This window comes from Aspergillus aculeatinus (genome assembly GCF_003184765.1).
Source record: "Aspergillus aculeatinus CBS 121060 unplaced genomic scaffold BO66scaffold_14, whole genome shotgun sequence".
NCBI lineage: Eukaryota > Fungi > Ascomycota > Eurotiomycetes > Eurotiales > Aspergillaceae > Aspergillus > Aspergillus aculeatinus.
In genome coordinates, this window is record NW_020291483.1 from 3,869 (window position 1) to 19,935 (window position 16,067).

The following is a 16,067-nucleotide window of genomic DNA, read 5'->3' on the forward strand; positions in this document are numbered from 1 at the left end:
TGGGGGCGATGTATTGGGGTTGGACGTGGGGGGGGAGGAGGCAGAGGAGGAGGAGGAGGGAGGAAGAGGTCAGGAGGGTTAGGGTGGAGAGGGGCGTGGGCGTTTTCAATGGCATGGTCATTGGCATGTTTTTGTGGTGGGTGGTTCTTGGAGGAGATGCGTTTGAGGGGTATGGAGAGGGTCCTGGATCAATTTGGTAGAGGGGGAGGAGGGGTATTTATAAGGGCTGTATAGTGAAAGGGGAAGATGCATTTGCAGCTTCATGGTAGTGTAGTGTACAGTACGAACACAGCCAAGTGTCCCTGTCGCGGAGAAACCTATACGGATCTACTTTGGCCGAGTCGAGTCGCACCACCACCACCACACTCGATGCTGTTGTCCGTGTTCCACACATTAGCACGGTAGACGACAAGGAAGCATAAGCATGCACAATTGTACAGTACAAGGACTTGGTCAAACTCTCATATCTCCATATCCCAAACAAACAACAAGGCCAACGCTCCGGACTGCCGAAACAAAGATGAAACAAAATCGCTCTACTTACATTCCACATACGTATACACAACAACAACACAATAAACCCATCGCTGATGCCAAACCCAACAGACAAATCCCGTCCCAGTCCCCGGCCCGCAATGAAACTAGATACAAGACAAGATAAACGCTGCGGCCTGAACACGTATAAACAATTCTCACAACGCCGTAAACATGCAATGTTTCTCCGTTGCCTGCCCTCAGGCTTGTCCATTGGAGTCGTCGCTGCGATCCTCCTCCTTGACCGTTGGCGGCCGTGTCGTATTCGACTCGGAATCGCCCTTTCCGCACCCTTTGACTAGCATGTGTCGCTGTGAACATTGTATCAGCATACACTGTAAACTAAAAGATAAGATCCGAGTAGACTAAAGGCATACCTTCAGAGCATCCTTGCGGGAGAAACTCTTGTCGCAGTGGTTGCAAGGGAAAGGCTTGACCGACAGATGGATCCGCTTATGTCGTTTCAGGTCGTGGTTGCGGTTGAAGCTCTGGGGGCACTGATCGCACTTGAACGGTCGGTCGTTGGCAGGGCCGGGCCCTCCATGGCCCGGCGGCGGCAGGTGGCCGCCATACATTCGCTGCATGTGCGCCTCGAACCCACTGTTGAAAGTGTGGGGCATCAGCGAATTCGGCGCCGTCAGGGACATCTGGGCGTTCGGGGTGTGCAGGTTCGTCCACACCGGCCCACTCGACCCAGGGAGGGTATATGACGGCCAGGGCTGGCGTTGGTAGTTCAGGTGATGCGCCGGGTGGGGGTTCGACGCGACGCGGCCGGGGGGTTGCATGCCCATCCCGGTGGGGCCGTAGGGGGAATAGCTGCCCGGCGGACTGGCCAGCTGCTGCACCGTGCTGTAGGCGGGCGCGGACGAGGACTTGACCATGTAGGGATCGTTCGAGGGGAGCGGCTGCGGAGAGGCCACGGGCGGGAGACCGTGCTGTGCAGAGAGCACGGCATGCGTGAGCGCGTGCGGGGGCGGCGGTTGCGCGGCAGTGACAGGGATCGGTTGTTGGAACGGGGGCAGCTGGTTCATCTCGTACCCCTGCGGTATGGAGTCCGCTCCCGTGGGCGAGGTGACCGCGTTGCGACTAATCGCATTATTATTTCCGGGCGGCGAGAACGTGTCGCGACTCGCATAGGGGCTCAAACTCGACGTCCACGACGGGCGCGCCGCCGCCGCCGCCGCTGCTGCCGCTGCTGCTGCACCCGACGCACTGCCATATGAGTTCTGGGTGGGCCAGAACGGCCCCAAATCGGGTGTGGCTGGCACGGATGGAATATTCCCGGCGGTCGTCTGGTGGGCAGTGGTGACGGGGGTGGTTTCGCCCGATTGACTCGTCGCCGGTGGGGTCAAGAGGTTGCTGACGCTGGGATTGAGGGCGGAGGGATTGGGGAGTTGCGTGTATTTCAGCGCGCCGGGAAACTGTCGGCTGGGGAGCTCCATGCTGGGGAGCGGGGGAGCGCCCGGGCGACGGGTGTTCAACGGCGGGGGAGCCGACAGCGCTTCGAGCGAGGGCCCCATGCCGGGGGCGGGGATAGCAAGGGCAGCCATGTTCGCGCTGGTATCACGAGGGTAGCCGGTAGAAGAGAACAGATCGACCACGTTCAACGGGCCGTTGGTCAGAGTCGAGGGCGAAGGTCCTTGGGGAAAAGCAACGCTTTCGGTTCCAAGAGTCCAATATCGACTGCCAGAGAGGCCTCCAGAGATGTCCGGAGGATCCAGGAGGGGCGATGGGATCGCCCACAAGCGATCTCGCGGGGCAGTCGGGATGAGAGAGATCGCGCACGATCAACCCGTTGTCAGGTCTCAAGGCGATGCTTGGTGAACCACTTGCGCTCAGTTGGGAGTCATATCCCAGCAGGAGCGAATGAGGAATAAAAGGCAAATCAAGCCACCCGTCTCTTGGTCGTACAAAGGCACCGACCCAGTCGCCAGCAAGTTCTTGAAAAGGTGACGATTAGACACTCACGCACATGGTCTGAATCAATGAAGATCAGATGAAGTGACAGATCGGACCGAGGCGTGGTAAAGACGAGGCAGGCGATATGCGGCTAGATGCGACCCTCAGGTCAACGCTGACGTACCGTGGAATGGCGAAAGGCTAAGTGCGAGTGCGGAGGTGAGTCAACGAGGCGCAGGGAAAGGGTGACACAAAATAGGTAATGATGATGATAATGTTGATGCTTGAGGGGAAGTGGCGTGGGAAAAGAGTAAAGGGGATGATCCAGATGGTGAGGTGGTGAGATGGCGATGATTAGTAGTAGTGGGAGGAGTAATAATAGAATAGTAGTGAGTAGTGTGTTAGTGTGTGTGCAGCAGTGGAAGAGCGAGGAGCAGCAGTAGCAGTGTAGTAGTAGAAGATAAGAAGGTGGAGATAAATGATGATTCGGTGCTGCGGCTGGCCGGTCCGGGGCCTCTTTTGATTTTATTTATTCTGGGAACGGGTGAAGATTTTAGTCGACTAGGTAGACTAACCAAAGGAAAGGTGCAAAAAGTCGATGAATGATTGATTGCTGGTCGGGATGGGCAGAGACCTTCGCAGGCCCAAACAACCCGGGAATGAAGACGTATCCAGACCAGTCCAAAGCCGGGTCTGGCCAGTGCGGGGGGGGGGGAGAAAGAAAAAGAGAGGGAAGAGAGAAGAGGGAGGGGAGGGGGAGCAAAAGAGAGAAGAATTAGGGAAACCCCGAAAACAAAAAGAAAAAAGAAATTATGACAGAAAATGACAGGAAAAAATATAACGAGTAGTCTAAAGGGAAAATAGAAACCAGACAAAACCAAGACAGAAAGAGTGCGAGGTGAGAGCAAAGAGCAAAGTGCAAAGAGCACAGCGCAAAGCGATAGCCAAGAAAGGAAAACGATGGTATTTTTTCTGGGTTTTCCGCGGTCAGGAAATATTACCAGGAAGAAATTACCCACCCAAAATCAGCTAGACTGTCAGGAATATTAGACGAGGAAGTCCAAAGGAAAAACGCTGGACATGAAGGAAAAGGCTGGAATGCTTCTGCAATGAACGGTTTCTTCAGGGCGAGAATTCGACTTCTGCAGCAGGAGTCCCCTGGACCAGGAAAAGGTAAACACAAATGGAGGAAGAGAAGTTAGAGGAGGAAAGGAAAACAATCCAAAGAGGAAGCTCAATCAACCATGGGACTTGCAGCAGCAGCAGCAGCAGCAGCAGCAATGGATAATTTAGTATAGGGTGCTCCGTGCTCCGTACAGTCCAGTCCACTCCGTAGAAAAGTGAGTGAATGTCGGGCTGCATCCCCTAATCTGGGGAATCATTGCTCCTGCAGTCCAGTCCGGTACGGTATGTACAGTCTGTACCGTGTGTACGGTATGATACATGTCAGCGGGTGGTGTGCTGTGGTGTATTGTCTGGCACGGCTGGGACTGGATCTGGACCAGGTGAGCGAGTCAATGTCTAGACAATCCCACCATTCATTCTTTGCAATTATTCCCCTCTGTCTAACCGAGAATATTCTGAAAGGAACGACAGAGGGAATGAGAGCAATAGAGAATGAGACAATAAGATCCTGATTGAGAACAACCGCGACATCCAATAGACAGACAGTCAGTCAGTCAGTCAGTCAGTCAGACAGTCTGACCCATCGCCCATGGATCGCAGTGCTCGTTTCCCCACCCCACCCTTTTTTTTCCTTCCTAGACTAACCAAAGTAACCGAGAAAAAAAAGGAGACTAAAGGAGACTCAAGGCACTAAAGACACTAAAGACACTAAAGACACTAAACGACCAGGACGACTGATCAACGGCAACGTGGTTGACAGGGCTCTGGTACCAGACCAGACGCCCGAAAAGGGTTTCCACCTTCTCGGCTCTTCCCATTCCCATCCATCCTCTTGTCTTCCTAGTCCCTTCGTTCGTTTGTTCTTCGGTCCTGTTCTTCCTCCGCTGTGGCCACCCCCCTAGGGGCCTGCTTAAGTTGAGTTAAGTGCTAAGTCTAACCGACCACCACATGATTGTGTACCACACCACCCGACGTAGGGGTGGAGGGGTAGGCCCGAATAACTAGTTAGACTACTATCTCTTGCTCTTGTATAGTTGTTGTCATCAGCTGAGAATCATCTCCATCCTCAAATTGACTCTGTCCCAACCAGCAACCAGCAACCAGCAACCAGCACCTCGATAGCATCGAATCGGCTAGACCTCCCATCTGCAGCGTGGTCCTGACCGAGTTGGTAAAGAATCATAAGCATGAAAATTTTACAGAAACACTATCAAAAGAATGATAAGAATAATAATTCCGGACCAGAGATGAGGAATCTCAAACCCGGTTCTACCACCCCCACCCCCCTACTAATCCTCCTCTGGGGGAATCCTACTTTCCTACCGTACTTCCTACTCACGTACTATCTACAATAGGATCGTACCTGTGTTGAGGTGATTGCCCCTTCAAGTAACCACTCCCTCTTTCTCCCCCTTCTCGGGAAGTAAATTACTCAGCCTGGATGGAGCCTGGAGGCCAGAGCCCAGAGTCACTCAGTCCAGCTGCTCGCGCATCCCTATGCACGCGGGATGGCTGGAATGATAATCATCCTATTCGGCAGGTACTTTTTTTTTTACCCCCCTGTTCCCCCATGACCCTCTTCTCTATCGCTCGCCGGTCGTTCTATTCTTACTTTCTATTGATTTTTTGGCACTACTAAAGCATCTTCCCTGTCGACCAAGCTTGGTCAGATAGGCATGTGGAGCGCAGTTCGACGATCGGCCAGCCCGACCCCAGCAGGAATCAGCCCTCTGGTTCTTTTCTGTTTTCCTGTTTGGTGGAGTTTGGCTTTAAGCTTAGCAGACGGGGAAGGGAAGAGGGGGAGGGGGGGCGGCGGCCACGACGATCGATCAGAAGTCAGAATCTCACAGAAAGGAAGGGGGGGGCACAGGAGATTTGCACGTCACTTGGTTCATTCATCCTTTTTTCCCCACGATACTACAAACTGTCATGACGCCGACATGACCACTCCTTGAACGACAGAGGAATTGTCAGACATTATCCTAGTCGCAGCCAGGATTTCCCAAAAACACCCGGGGATGGCTCCTAAACCAGGTAGAGAGTGAGAGCAAAGGTGTTCCCCCCCAGTCCAGTCTGATGGTCACCGGAAATGCGATTAAACCCCGCGGGCGCAAATCAGATGCATCGATCGTATCATCACGATAAAAAAAAAAGTGGTCTTGGCTTTAAAGGACTCGGCGCGACGAAAAAGGGGCAAGCAAGCGATCTGCTGCTCCTTGCGTCGTGGAATGCATGACAGATGCTGGGCCGGTGTGGTGGTCATGCTATTTAGTTACTGCTGAGTCTTACGCGGGGCGGGGCGAGTCACTCGGGCTACGGACCATTGGTGATTTTGATTGAAGAATTATCGTTTCAGTCGAAGAGGAGGGAGAACGGAGAAGGGAAATCTTGCAATAATTGATCACAATAAAAGGATTATGAATGGATGATGATGATGATGTTGATGTTGATGTTAATGTTAAGGTGAGCTACCAGTCAGGTGAAAATTGGACGGTGACTGTGTCTGGTCAGTCTCCCCTTCTTACTCAGCGGTCGGTGGTTTGACACGCCGGAAAATAAACACGACTTTTTGACGGAAGAGACCCTCCCCGATCCACTCCTCATCGAAGCTTCGATGGCCACTCCGATCCAGTGGAATCATTAATATGGTTGTGATATGTTCCTAGTTCCTAGTTACGGAGTACAGAGTACTATGTATTACTATACCTACATTGGTACTGAGTATAACCTTAAAGACTGCGTTATGATCATTCTATCTTCCCTCTTCCCACTCCCCCTGATGTCGATGATATTTCGACTCCCCGGTGAGGATTGAACTGACAGGGCCTGCACGGACAGCCAGCAGAACAAAGAACCTCATTCCCCGTCCAAGCCGTCCAAGGCAAACAATGGTCCCTCGCTGGTCCGCCTGCCCTCAGTGGGAGACTCTCCTCTCCCATTCCAGTGCTAGCCCCGAGCTCTTCCCCGACCGACCAACCGCCCGCGGGCCCTCACCATCCATCATCCATGCATGCATCTCACAGTCACCTGTGAGTGGCACTTACCCTCACCAAGCTCCCCAAAAAACAAAGTGCTTCCATTTCAGTGACAATCAAGACCCTGGTTGGGCGGGTGGACAGACCACTTGATGCGAGTGAGATTCCAATTCACTCCCTCCCATTCCTCCGAGAAATTAATCATTGCACCATCAGCAGCACCATAACCGACTCCTTTGGGATGCAGCATGCAGAACCCTCTTCAATTAGGGCCAATAATATGTAGGGACCCTCTGATCCCGATCGGGGATACGGCCATTGCACCTGCACGCGTCCGTTTGAAAAAATAGGGAGTAGGGCAGATCGAAGCGACTGGCAGGGGACAAGCAGTAAAGTTGCTCGGATCCTGAACCATGGATGAGCTGGGGTGGAGAAGGGGGGAGGGAGGGACCAAATAGTGGTGGCGATTGGTGGATGGCTCGTGTTTTCGCATACAGCCATACGCTGGCCATACGGTAGGTACATCAATTGAATACAGCAATACCTACCCAGTACCTACTACCCTCGGGCGTCAGGGCCAACACTTAACAACACATAACAAGACTTCACAATACTTAATCCACTTTAGCACTTTAAGTCTAATCCCGATCAGGTCTAATGCCGGTCAACTGCTGCAGCCCGCACAAGCCGAGACTTTCCCGCCTGGTCATCTTGCAGTGGTTTTCGATAGGTGATTGGCTTGTCTAGTACCACCTCCAGTTGGAATCTACGATTCAACCGAGATGCCCAGTGGATATCCATGATTTCGCTATTCTAGTCTATATTGATTGTTCTCTCCCTCTACCCACCCCTTCCCCGTTTTGTTGTTTTCGGCCGTTCTTCGTGTTGTTTAGGTACTAAGGTACTAGGTAACTTATTCTTTGCTCTTCCCTAAGCTTCTTTGGATCAAACGGCTGGTGTTGGTAACTTTGGTGCATAATTTCCTCAATCGAACTAACTCGAACTGTTGAACTAACCATCCTTATCAATCGTTCCCACTTTTCTTGTCGCTTGCGAAAGGGGTGGGTGAGAGAAGTGATGGAGGGACAGAGGCATCGGCCAGACCCCGGTGGATTTCGAGCCACCCCCTTGGGATATGCTGCAGTAGCCACTATTGGCCGGGCAGGCCCGCGGTTTGGCTGCATTGGATCCAGCCTCAAGTAGGCTTAGCTGCTTGCCATCTTGTCCTCTCTGCGTCATTGCGGCATTGTGCCCATCAACAAGCAATAATTTACTCCGTGGATAGTCCAGTGTGGCTGATTCCCCCCGGGGGGAGGGGGGTGGGCGGAGTGCCCGCCGTAGCAGACCGGACGGAGGGCTAACTTTAATTAACTCTCCCAACCTTGAAGTCACAAGCCAGCCAGCCAGCCAGCCAGCCAGCCAGCCAACCCAACGGTCCACCACCAGTTGGCCTCTACCGACGGGAGGCGCGGGCAGCGACCAGGCTGTCGGGTATTGGTGGAGGGTTCGCGTCCGCGGTACCATTAAGTTAGTTACCGCCACCCTTAACTACAGTACTTACTAGTTATAACTACTAGTATCACCAACATCAACCACTGTGCATCCATCACCACTACTAGTACTAGACTACTCCGTATTGAGGTATCATCGCTTCCCCTCTTCTGCCCCCCCCCACTGCAGTGCAAGATCGCAGATGCTTGTCCGAGGCTCATCGCCTCCTCTCCTGCGCTCCGTACTCCACATTGGCATGTGTTTCCCCAGCATTTCTCCCATCCCCTGCACAGGAGCATGGTTTGGGCCATGCTGGTTGGATGACAAAGGTCCCTTCCCTCCATTCCCCTCTCGACTGAGGCAAACATGACAGGACCGGAGCACGAATGATCTCCTCCCCACCGGAATTACTGTGATCATTACACCACTGCCACCACCACCACCTGGCAGGAAGTAGCCTTCCAACTCAATTCCGATCGGAGACAATGGTCGAATCTTTCTCTCCCATGGCAGGTTGCGATTCGAGGATCTTACTCTTTTCCCCCTTCCCCGTCCCCCTCCTTCCCAGTCTGTGCAGGCTAGGTCCCTGAAGGGGCCCCTCTGCCACCCGTGCTGGCCACCACGGATTGACAGGTACGCCTTCCGACCGTGGAGAACGGTTAACGGGTCGGAAGAACTTGAGGATCGTTGGTGCAGGGCGGATGTTTCACTCGGTTATCTGTTGCTGCTGCTGCTGCTGCTGCTGTTGCTGCTTTATTGTTCTTCTTGGCTCGTTTGGATTGATAGACTAAACGCACTCTTTCTCCTTCCTGCCCATCGCCCTCAGATTGCAGATACGATCCCTACAGGCACCCTCACCTACACCACACCACATTCCTCAAACCTAACCACCTTGCCTCCCCTTCCTTTCATCCTGCAATACCGCGCATATCCTTTCCGAGCTCAAAGGCTAGACTTCTCATGCCGGAAAGTGACAGATAAGAATCACACGATGAACCCTACCGTACAGCAACTAAAGAGAGAAAGGAGCCCCGGCCGCCCGACACGCACCCTCCTCGCTTACTGTATGCTGTACACAGCACAGGGCAGATGCTTGTTACAGTACATCGAGGCCTAGACTCGCCCAGATGATCGGCCTGCAGCGTGCGGCAGAGGCGTGCCTGGATACAGCACATCTTACGGGGGAGATGAGAAAATCCCTTCAACCCTTGCGGTATTTCGTCTTTGGTCGGAGCCGAACGGCGCGCGTGAGTGGCTTCATTGTCATCGACAGCACCGCTATCTCGTGGTCCACCTCTCGGCTGCCCTGCCTGTAGACAACATGTACTCCGCCCTACATCTCCACTCCTACCTCTTGCTCCTTTGCTGTATCTTTGCTCAGTACCTACCACTACTGTAGCTCTAAGAGGAGCCTTCTCATGGGGCACGCATCTATCGCGGCTTCTATATAATGCAGGTATAGCCTTTCATGAGTTTATCCCAGGCCGACGGCTCTTTGTCCAGTACCGCCAGCCACCCCCGCTTTGATCAACAAAGAGAGAATCACTCAACTGTGAAATACGTTTGACTTAGATGTAGAAACTTGAGACGTAGAGTACTTCCCAGATCGACTGTTTTGTTTCGCTGCTGCGACGCTAACTTCTGATCACTGTATATGTGCTTCTCTCCACCTCGTGTCAGGAAAATCAGAGATAAGAATTCCAGAGTGGAACTGCGAGCCAAGTCACTTATAATTTTCTAGCGTAGGACTATCACCATGGCGAGCTCATCCCAACTATAGCCTGATCCGCCTTCCTCCGCTTTGCTGGAGACTGAAGCCAAGAGACTACTCCTTGCCATGGGGCCTTGTGAAGTGAGAGGCTGCCAGTGCGCCTCGGGAGAAAGCACATCCAATCTGGACCACCTTCCCCGCAAAGCAAAGTGTAACATATGTTAACATCCCCTAAGCAAGCATGGCAGCTATGGTTCGTTTCCCGTGTTTTCTTCATCCAAGGTATATCATTGATCTAATCGCCAGGGTCTTCCGGCTCTCGACTTCCCGTGGCGCAGACAACCGAGCCCCAAGGTGCGTACGTACCGTTCTGATGTGGGAAAGGAACCTGCCGTTGACCCTTTGCAGCTGTTCCCCCGTGGACTGCCAAGCGACCTCACTTCGTCCATGAATTGATCGCCCGCTTGGATCGCTACTGCCTGATTCGAGTGAACGGGACCCCTGCCTCCGGGAAGACCACGATGCTGAATCTCGTCGCCAACGAGTTGCTCGCGCGCCACCCGACCACTCCGATCTATATCCTGGACGGCTGGGAAGAGGCAAGGGTCGAGAGAGCCGGCGGCTGGACCCTTTATCTGAAAGCACTGATCGGGGTCCCCGAACGTTCGCTGCGGGATCATCCGTGCCACATCCTGGTGGACGAGGCCCACGAATAATACTGGGACAGGCAGCTATGGAGTGCGCTCTTCAAGTCCTGCGGGCCCGGCGATGCGGCGAAGATCGTCCTGTTCGCCCGCTACGGCACGGCCGCAGACGACGACCATCAACCATTCAAGACCACCCGATGATGACCTTCCTTCCGCACCAGCAGATATCCCTCCGGCCAGACGAAGCGATCGACCCGGAGTGGAAGCCGATTGGCTTGCTGCTCGAGGAGAGCGAAGCCAACGACATCCTTCCACGCTTTCTGCCCACCGTGATTCCAGAGAGTGAGCAGCTCTTGACGGACGAATTGAACCACGGACTGTTCCTGACCAGTGGTGGGCATGCTGGGCTCTTTACATCCCTTATACATGTCCTGCGAGCGATACCGGTAAGCATAAGCCAATGTTCGCGAGCTGGTGGGGGAGGGAGAGCCTACATAGCCTAGCTGGCTAACCAGTCTTTCCCCAATAAATAGAAACTCTAAGAACCGATCCAGAGCCGCCGCCCCCTCGACTGGAAAACCGCATGCGACGGGCTTTTCGGTGATGGTGCGCTGTTCTTCGAGCTTCTGAGGACGACCATCTTCTCCCGAGGCTTGCCGAGACAGAGGATGATGCAAAACTCCGCTTACGCGACGGTTCTGAAGCATGCCATTGCTTGCGACGGAACGACCCGGTCGAGCTTTCCCAGCGACTTGAATGAAGAGCGGGCGCTCGAAGATATCTGGAGAAACGGATGGCTCCATGCAGAGCAGATGGAGGGAGGAGAGACATACTACATGTTCCCCACACAGGTTCATCGGTGGTACGTTCACTTTTGTCGATTATTTAAGCTTAAGAGTATTGCCAGATCTTGCTGGGGCTGATCAAGTTTTCTCCCACCCAGGTACTGCCAGTTCCTCTTCAAGCCAAACCACCCCCGAGAAGAACTCGTCTATCAGTCCCCTCTCGAGAATGGCGGTCGACGCGATCCGCAGATTCCACCCCAACCAGCTCTGCGATACTCCTGCTCTGCCGATTGAAGCCCAATGTCAGCAGGAGTTCTACCGCTACCTCTTCCCACTGCTCATCGAACGCCACATCACCATCGCCCCGGAGTCTCTGATCAAGACGGGGATCCGGAGCGGGCGGATGGATTTCCTGGTGCCCCAGAAGCAGTGGGGGGTAGACCTACTTCGCAGCGGCGACCGGATCCAGCAGCATATGCAACGCTTCAAGCACAAGGGGCCGTACTTCCCCCTGCTGAGGGACAAGCTGATCCAGGAGTATATTGTTCTGAATTTCACCCGCACACCACCGCGGAAACGCTATCCAGGTAAACCATCGCTGCAATAATCTTTCATCCTCAGCCCGGTCTCATTTCCTTTTCTACGGTCCTAGCATATCGCGGTCATCTGTATCACGTTGTCTTCTCGGAAGATTTTCGAAGCGTTCGCGTCGTCGACGCCTCCGATCTGAGCGAAGTCATCACCTTGGTTCTGGCCGAGAACGCATTCTTTTTTCGCTAGAGCAATTTCGGTCTGCAGGGATTGGAGATATCGTCTTCTTGTGCGGGGAAGAGATGGAGCTGACATAGGTGATTGGTTTCTCTCCAGACATACAAGATAGGCATTCACTTGTCACTGGTTTCACTGGGTACAGTACATACAGTACAACAGAACACATTGTTCTGATCCACCATGTTTTGATCTCCAATGTAGATGGTTCTGGTGATTAGTAGTATATAGTTATACCACGGGGACGAGAGTGGTATGAGTCCGTGTGCCGCCTGTATGTCTGCTACCTCCAAAGCACGACGCACCTGCAAGCACGGGGGCAAGTTGGGATTACAGGGAGGTGGATTGGTCGGTTGTTGAGCAATTTATCTACTGTAGGCACCAAGTTATAGACAATTACCTGACGTGATTTGTATTGAGTTGAATAGGATGGATACGTAGGTACCTGGTAACTTAGTAGCAGTAGTACATTTCGCATTGTCCGGAGTATACGGAGGAGGTATGTATAGTACTGTATCTAGTACCCGTGACTGGTTCCCGCCTGGTAGACTAAACTACTAGGTAGACTTTTGATGGGGAACGCTACAAATATGGTGCGCTGCTGTGGCCAGGCTGCTGCAGAGCCGAGCCGAGCAGAGCCCTTTCTGGACTGTCCGTGTGACCCCGGCCGGCCTCAGCTCAGCTCCAGGCTGACTTTCCAAGTCACCATACAGCCTCTCCCTCGTAGCTTGTAATCTATGGACTGTATCAATGAATGATTCATATGAATGAATGAATGGTATTGATTCATCCTCCCAACCCCAACCCAAAATCCGAAGACACCTACTCTCACTCGGGTTTAGCTAAACTTGACCCAACACTCACTCACTCGCTCATTCGCTTACTACCTACCTACTGGATACGAAGTGTTCCCGGTCAAAAAGTCCTATTCTCCAGGGAATAGATTCCCCCCAAAATGTCAAGAACAAGAACAAGAAAACCTCACCGCAGCGAAAATATGCTGCCGCCCTCGCCCTGGGGTATCCGTAACGGTCCGGTTCCCCCTTATGTAATAGCGACGCGAGTTAAAAAAAAAAAAAACAAACCCATCACATGACAGGAATGTCTGCATCGCAGCGGTATGGAAGAACGACCGACCTAGACCGGTCCAGACCGTGGTGGGGATGGGGGACTCCGTACAGTAAGTTACTGGGAGGAAGAGCTGGGAGACAGACAGACAGCATTGATGCAGTGTAGTGCGCAGGCGGCCGACCGAAAGGAAAAAAAAGCGTTTTTTTTTGTTGTTTTTTTTTTTTGTTTTTTTGTTTTTCCACTTTTTGGTTGGGTTTGGTCTGGTTTCTGGTTCGGTCTTTTTTTTGGTTTTTTGGTTTTCTGGGGCTGACGGGAATGGAGCAGGGCGGCGTTCGCCGTGGCGCGGTGGGTGTGTAGCTTATCTGTTGATGGGTTGGGGTTGGGTGCTGAAATCAGGGATTTCGATTTATCGGACCTACGGAAGACTGGCTACTACTTATTTACTGACTAAGATGGTTTGTTTGGGTGTGGTTATAGTTGTCGAGTCATAGCATGTGAACAACGTCTGGAGGCTCTCTCTTTCTTGTCTTGATCCGTACAATCTAAGGAGCAGTAGCAGCAGCACTCACCTGTCAGCTACTGCTGCTGCTGCTGCTGCTGCTGCTCCTTTCCCTCTCCTTCCTCCCCCTCATCCTCATCCTCAACATACACATGATACTTATACCGACTCCCCGGATGATCCGCGCGTAACTCCCTCTGCCCGACGCCATACACCTTCTCGCGCATCGTCACGCCTTCCTCCGGGACGGAATCAGGATACAGCCCGCGCCGCCGCAGCTCGGGCACCAACAGGTCGACGACATCCTCGAAGGTGCCCGGGGTCGTCACATACGCGAGATTGAAGCCATCGAGATCGGCCTCGCGCACCCAGCGCTCCATCTCATCGGCGACCTGGCCGGGATCCCCGACGGCGAGGGGGCCCAAGCCCCCGATGGCGGCCTTCTGCGCGACGACGCGCGGCGTCCAGCGCGGCACCTCGGGGCTGGTCGTGGTGAAGGCATCCAGCATGCTGCGCACCTTGTGGGCCTCGGTGCTGTCCGCCGCGGTGATGTCCTGATCGATCGGGATCCGGGAGATGTCCACGCCCGTCCACCCGCTGAACAGCACCAGCCCGCCCACCGTGGACGCGTACCGCTGCGCCTCGGCCAGCTTGGCCCGGGCCTCGCGCTCCGTCCGCCCGAGGATCGGCGTGAACGTCCCGAAGAACTTGAGGGCCGCCGGGTCGCGCCCCTGCGCCGCGGCCTGCGCGCGGATGGCCGCGATCTTCGGGCGCAGCACGCCCGGCGCGTGCGCCGACACGAAGATCGCCTCCGCGTGCGTCGCCGCGAACTGCGACCCCGCCGCCGACGTCCCCGCTTGGAACAGGAAGGGCGTGCGTTGCGGCGACGGGTCCACGATGTGCCGCGTCGACAGCTGGAAGTATTTGCCCGCGTGGTGGATCGTGCGCACCTGCGCCGGGTCGATGTAGCTGTCTTCCGCGGCGTTGGGGGCGAGCGCCGTCGGGGACCAGGAGGATTCCCACAGTCTGTTTTACCGGGGTTAGTTCTGGTAAGAAGGGGGGGGGGCAGGGAGGTGGCCTACTTGTATAGCACGCGCAGGTACTCGTCGGCTTGGGCGTAGCGCTCGTCGTGCTCGATCGGAGTGTCGATGCCGATGGCTTTGAAGGCCGCTTTCTTCCACGAGGTCACGATGTTCCAGCCGATGCGCCCGTCGGTCAGGTGGTCGAGGGTGGAGAAGCGTTTCGCGAGGAGAAAGGGCGGCTCGAAGGAGGTCGAGGCTGTGATGCCGAAGGCGAGGTGTTTGGTCACGGCCGCCATGGCGGAGATGGGCTGTTAGGGCGGGTTAGCGCTCAGGGTATTGAATACATAGAGCAGAAGATGTGCACTGGGTGAGGAGAGGTGAGATATCTGAGGGGGAGGATCATCCGATGTAGATGACGCTCTTTAAGAGACCCGGGCTTCCTCGTCGTTGACATCTCGAGGAAACAGGGGATTTGAGAGGTTTATCCCTCGGATGTTCAGATCTGAGGATGGAGATGAACGGGAAAGTGGAATAGTGCAGGGGTCAGGGTAATCTTCATTCCTCTCGCATGCATGGCTAACCGACAAAACGAGAGACTCAGGTCTCATTGTATGCGGTATCCGAAACATCCGCTACCAAACAGCTGAAAGGAACGTACAATCGTGGGATCCGTCATCGGCCACTGCGCCGCCCGTCGGATGCATTCATCCAGACTCCCCTCGTACGTATCATATCCCCCATACGTGTCCGCCAGGAACAGGGCCGTGATGCCCCCGCGCTCCAGCAACTGGGCCAGATCCGTCCAGTACTTCAGCGTGCGCTTCGTCCCCGACCGATCCTTGGGGTTCTTCCACTGCCCGGGCGATAGGTGGCCGACGGTGGACATGTCGAACGCGTTGAGCAGGATCTGCTTCTTGGGTGCATCGTGGGTAGCTGCCGTGGATGACATGGTGGTTGGCCTTTGCTTGGCGTTCGCTGTTCGGTGTTCCGTCGTGACTGGTGAAAGGTTGAAGGTACAAGGTATGCTCATATATAGCGGTATAGTGTCGATTGCGGCGACGAGCATACCCCTCACGCGCCATCAATTGATCGCATTGCGTGACATTGTCGAGGATGCGTTTCATGGGTTATCGATTTAGCACCGGTTCTCTCTCCGCAGAGTAGCAAGAGGATGATTCAACGGAGTAGTTCCGAGATAATGCATGTTGGGAGATTAGCTGGTGTCGTGAGGAGATGGGGTTATGGCGTGCTGGGATTCTCTATCGGTCGAGAGGGATGCTGAGGCTGTAGGGTGTGGATGCTGAATCTGTATGGTCTAGTATCCTTGAGAAACAAAAGTAAGCATGTCTAGAAGTGTTTTCACTTCCTATTTGATTGGATACAGTCTCTGTGCATGCATGGTTGATGAGTATATATAGTTGGTCTCCGCGCGGGCATGTGGATAGCTCAAGCTGGACAAATGAGGGACTTGAGAAAAGAGAAAGAAAAAAAAAAGTTTCGCATGAGCAACACATCATTGAAAATCCTATCTTGAGACTGA

At 54.0% G+C, this 16,067-nt stretch overlaps 4 protein-coding genes across 4 annotated transcripts; 2 read left to right on the forward strand and 2 right to left on the reverse strand.

The window, feature by feature from the left end:
* Window positions 1–734: 734 nt before the first annotated feature.
* Window positions 735–2,279, reverse strand: BO66DRAFT_318719 (putative C2H2 finger domain protein; the record flags this gene model as incomplete). Its single annotated transcript, XM_025643617.1, has 2 exons — window positions 735–845; window positions 912–2,279. Coding segments are annotated over 2 exons (1,479 nt in total), but the record flags the coding sequence as incomplete, so codon positions are not given.
* A 2,848-nt stretch (window positions 2,280–5,127) lies between these two features.
* BO66DRAFT_41427 (uncharacterized protein) lies at window positions 5,128–5,583 on the forward strand. Its single transcript, XM_025649460.1, has one exon. It carries the CDS (start codon window positions 5,235–5,237, stop codon window positions 5,511–5,513), a length of 279 nt encoding a protein of 92 aa, XP_025505676.1. The 5' UTR covers window positions 5,128–5,234; the 3' UTR covers window positions 5,514–5,583.
* Window positions 5,584–9,976: 4,393 nt separating this feature from the next.
* On the forward strand, window positions 9,977–11,947 carry BO66DRAFT_436731 (uncharacterized protein; the record flags this gene model as incomplete). The annotated part of the gene is made up of 7 exons (XM_025650940.1): window positions 9,977–9,988; window positions 10,042–10,093; window positions 10,144–10,398; window positions 10,467–10,828; window positions 10,937–11,244; window positions 11,336–11,754; window positions 11,820–11,947. 7 exons carry the CDS (start codon window positions 9,977–9,979, stop codon window positions 11,945–11,947), a joined length of 1,536 nt encoding a protein of 511 aa, XP_025505677.1.
* A 1,635-nt stretch (window positions 11,948–13,582) lies between these two features.
* On the reverse strand, window positions 13,583–15,476 carry BO66DRAFT_318760 (xenobiotic compound monooxygenase, DszA family; the record flags this gene model as incomplete). Its single annotated transcript, XM_025643621.1, has 3 exons — window positions 13,583–14,531; window positions 14,588–14,835; window positions 15,186–15,476. 3 exons carry the CDS (start codon window positions 15,474–15,476, stop codon window positions 13,583–13,585), a joined length of 1,488 nt encoding a protein of 495 aa, XP_025505678.1.
* Between the last annotated feature and the right edge of the window lie 591 nt (window positions 15,477–16,067).

Coding starts and splice junctions, on each gene's coding strand:
- BO66DRAFT_41427 (XM_025649460.1), top strand. CDS start 5,235: ATGTGGAGCGCAGTTCGACGATCGGCCAGCCCGACCCCAGCAGGAATC.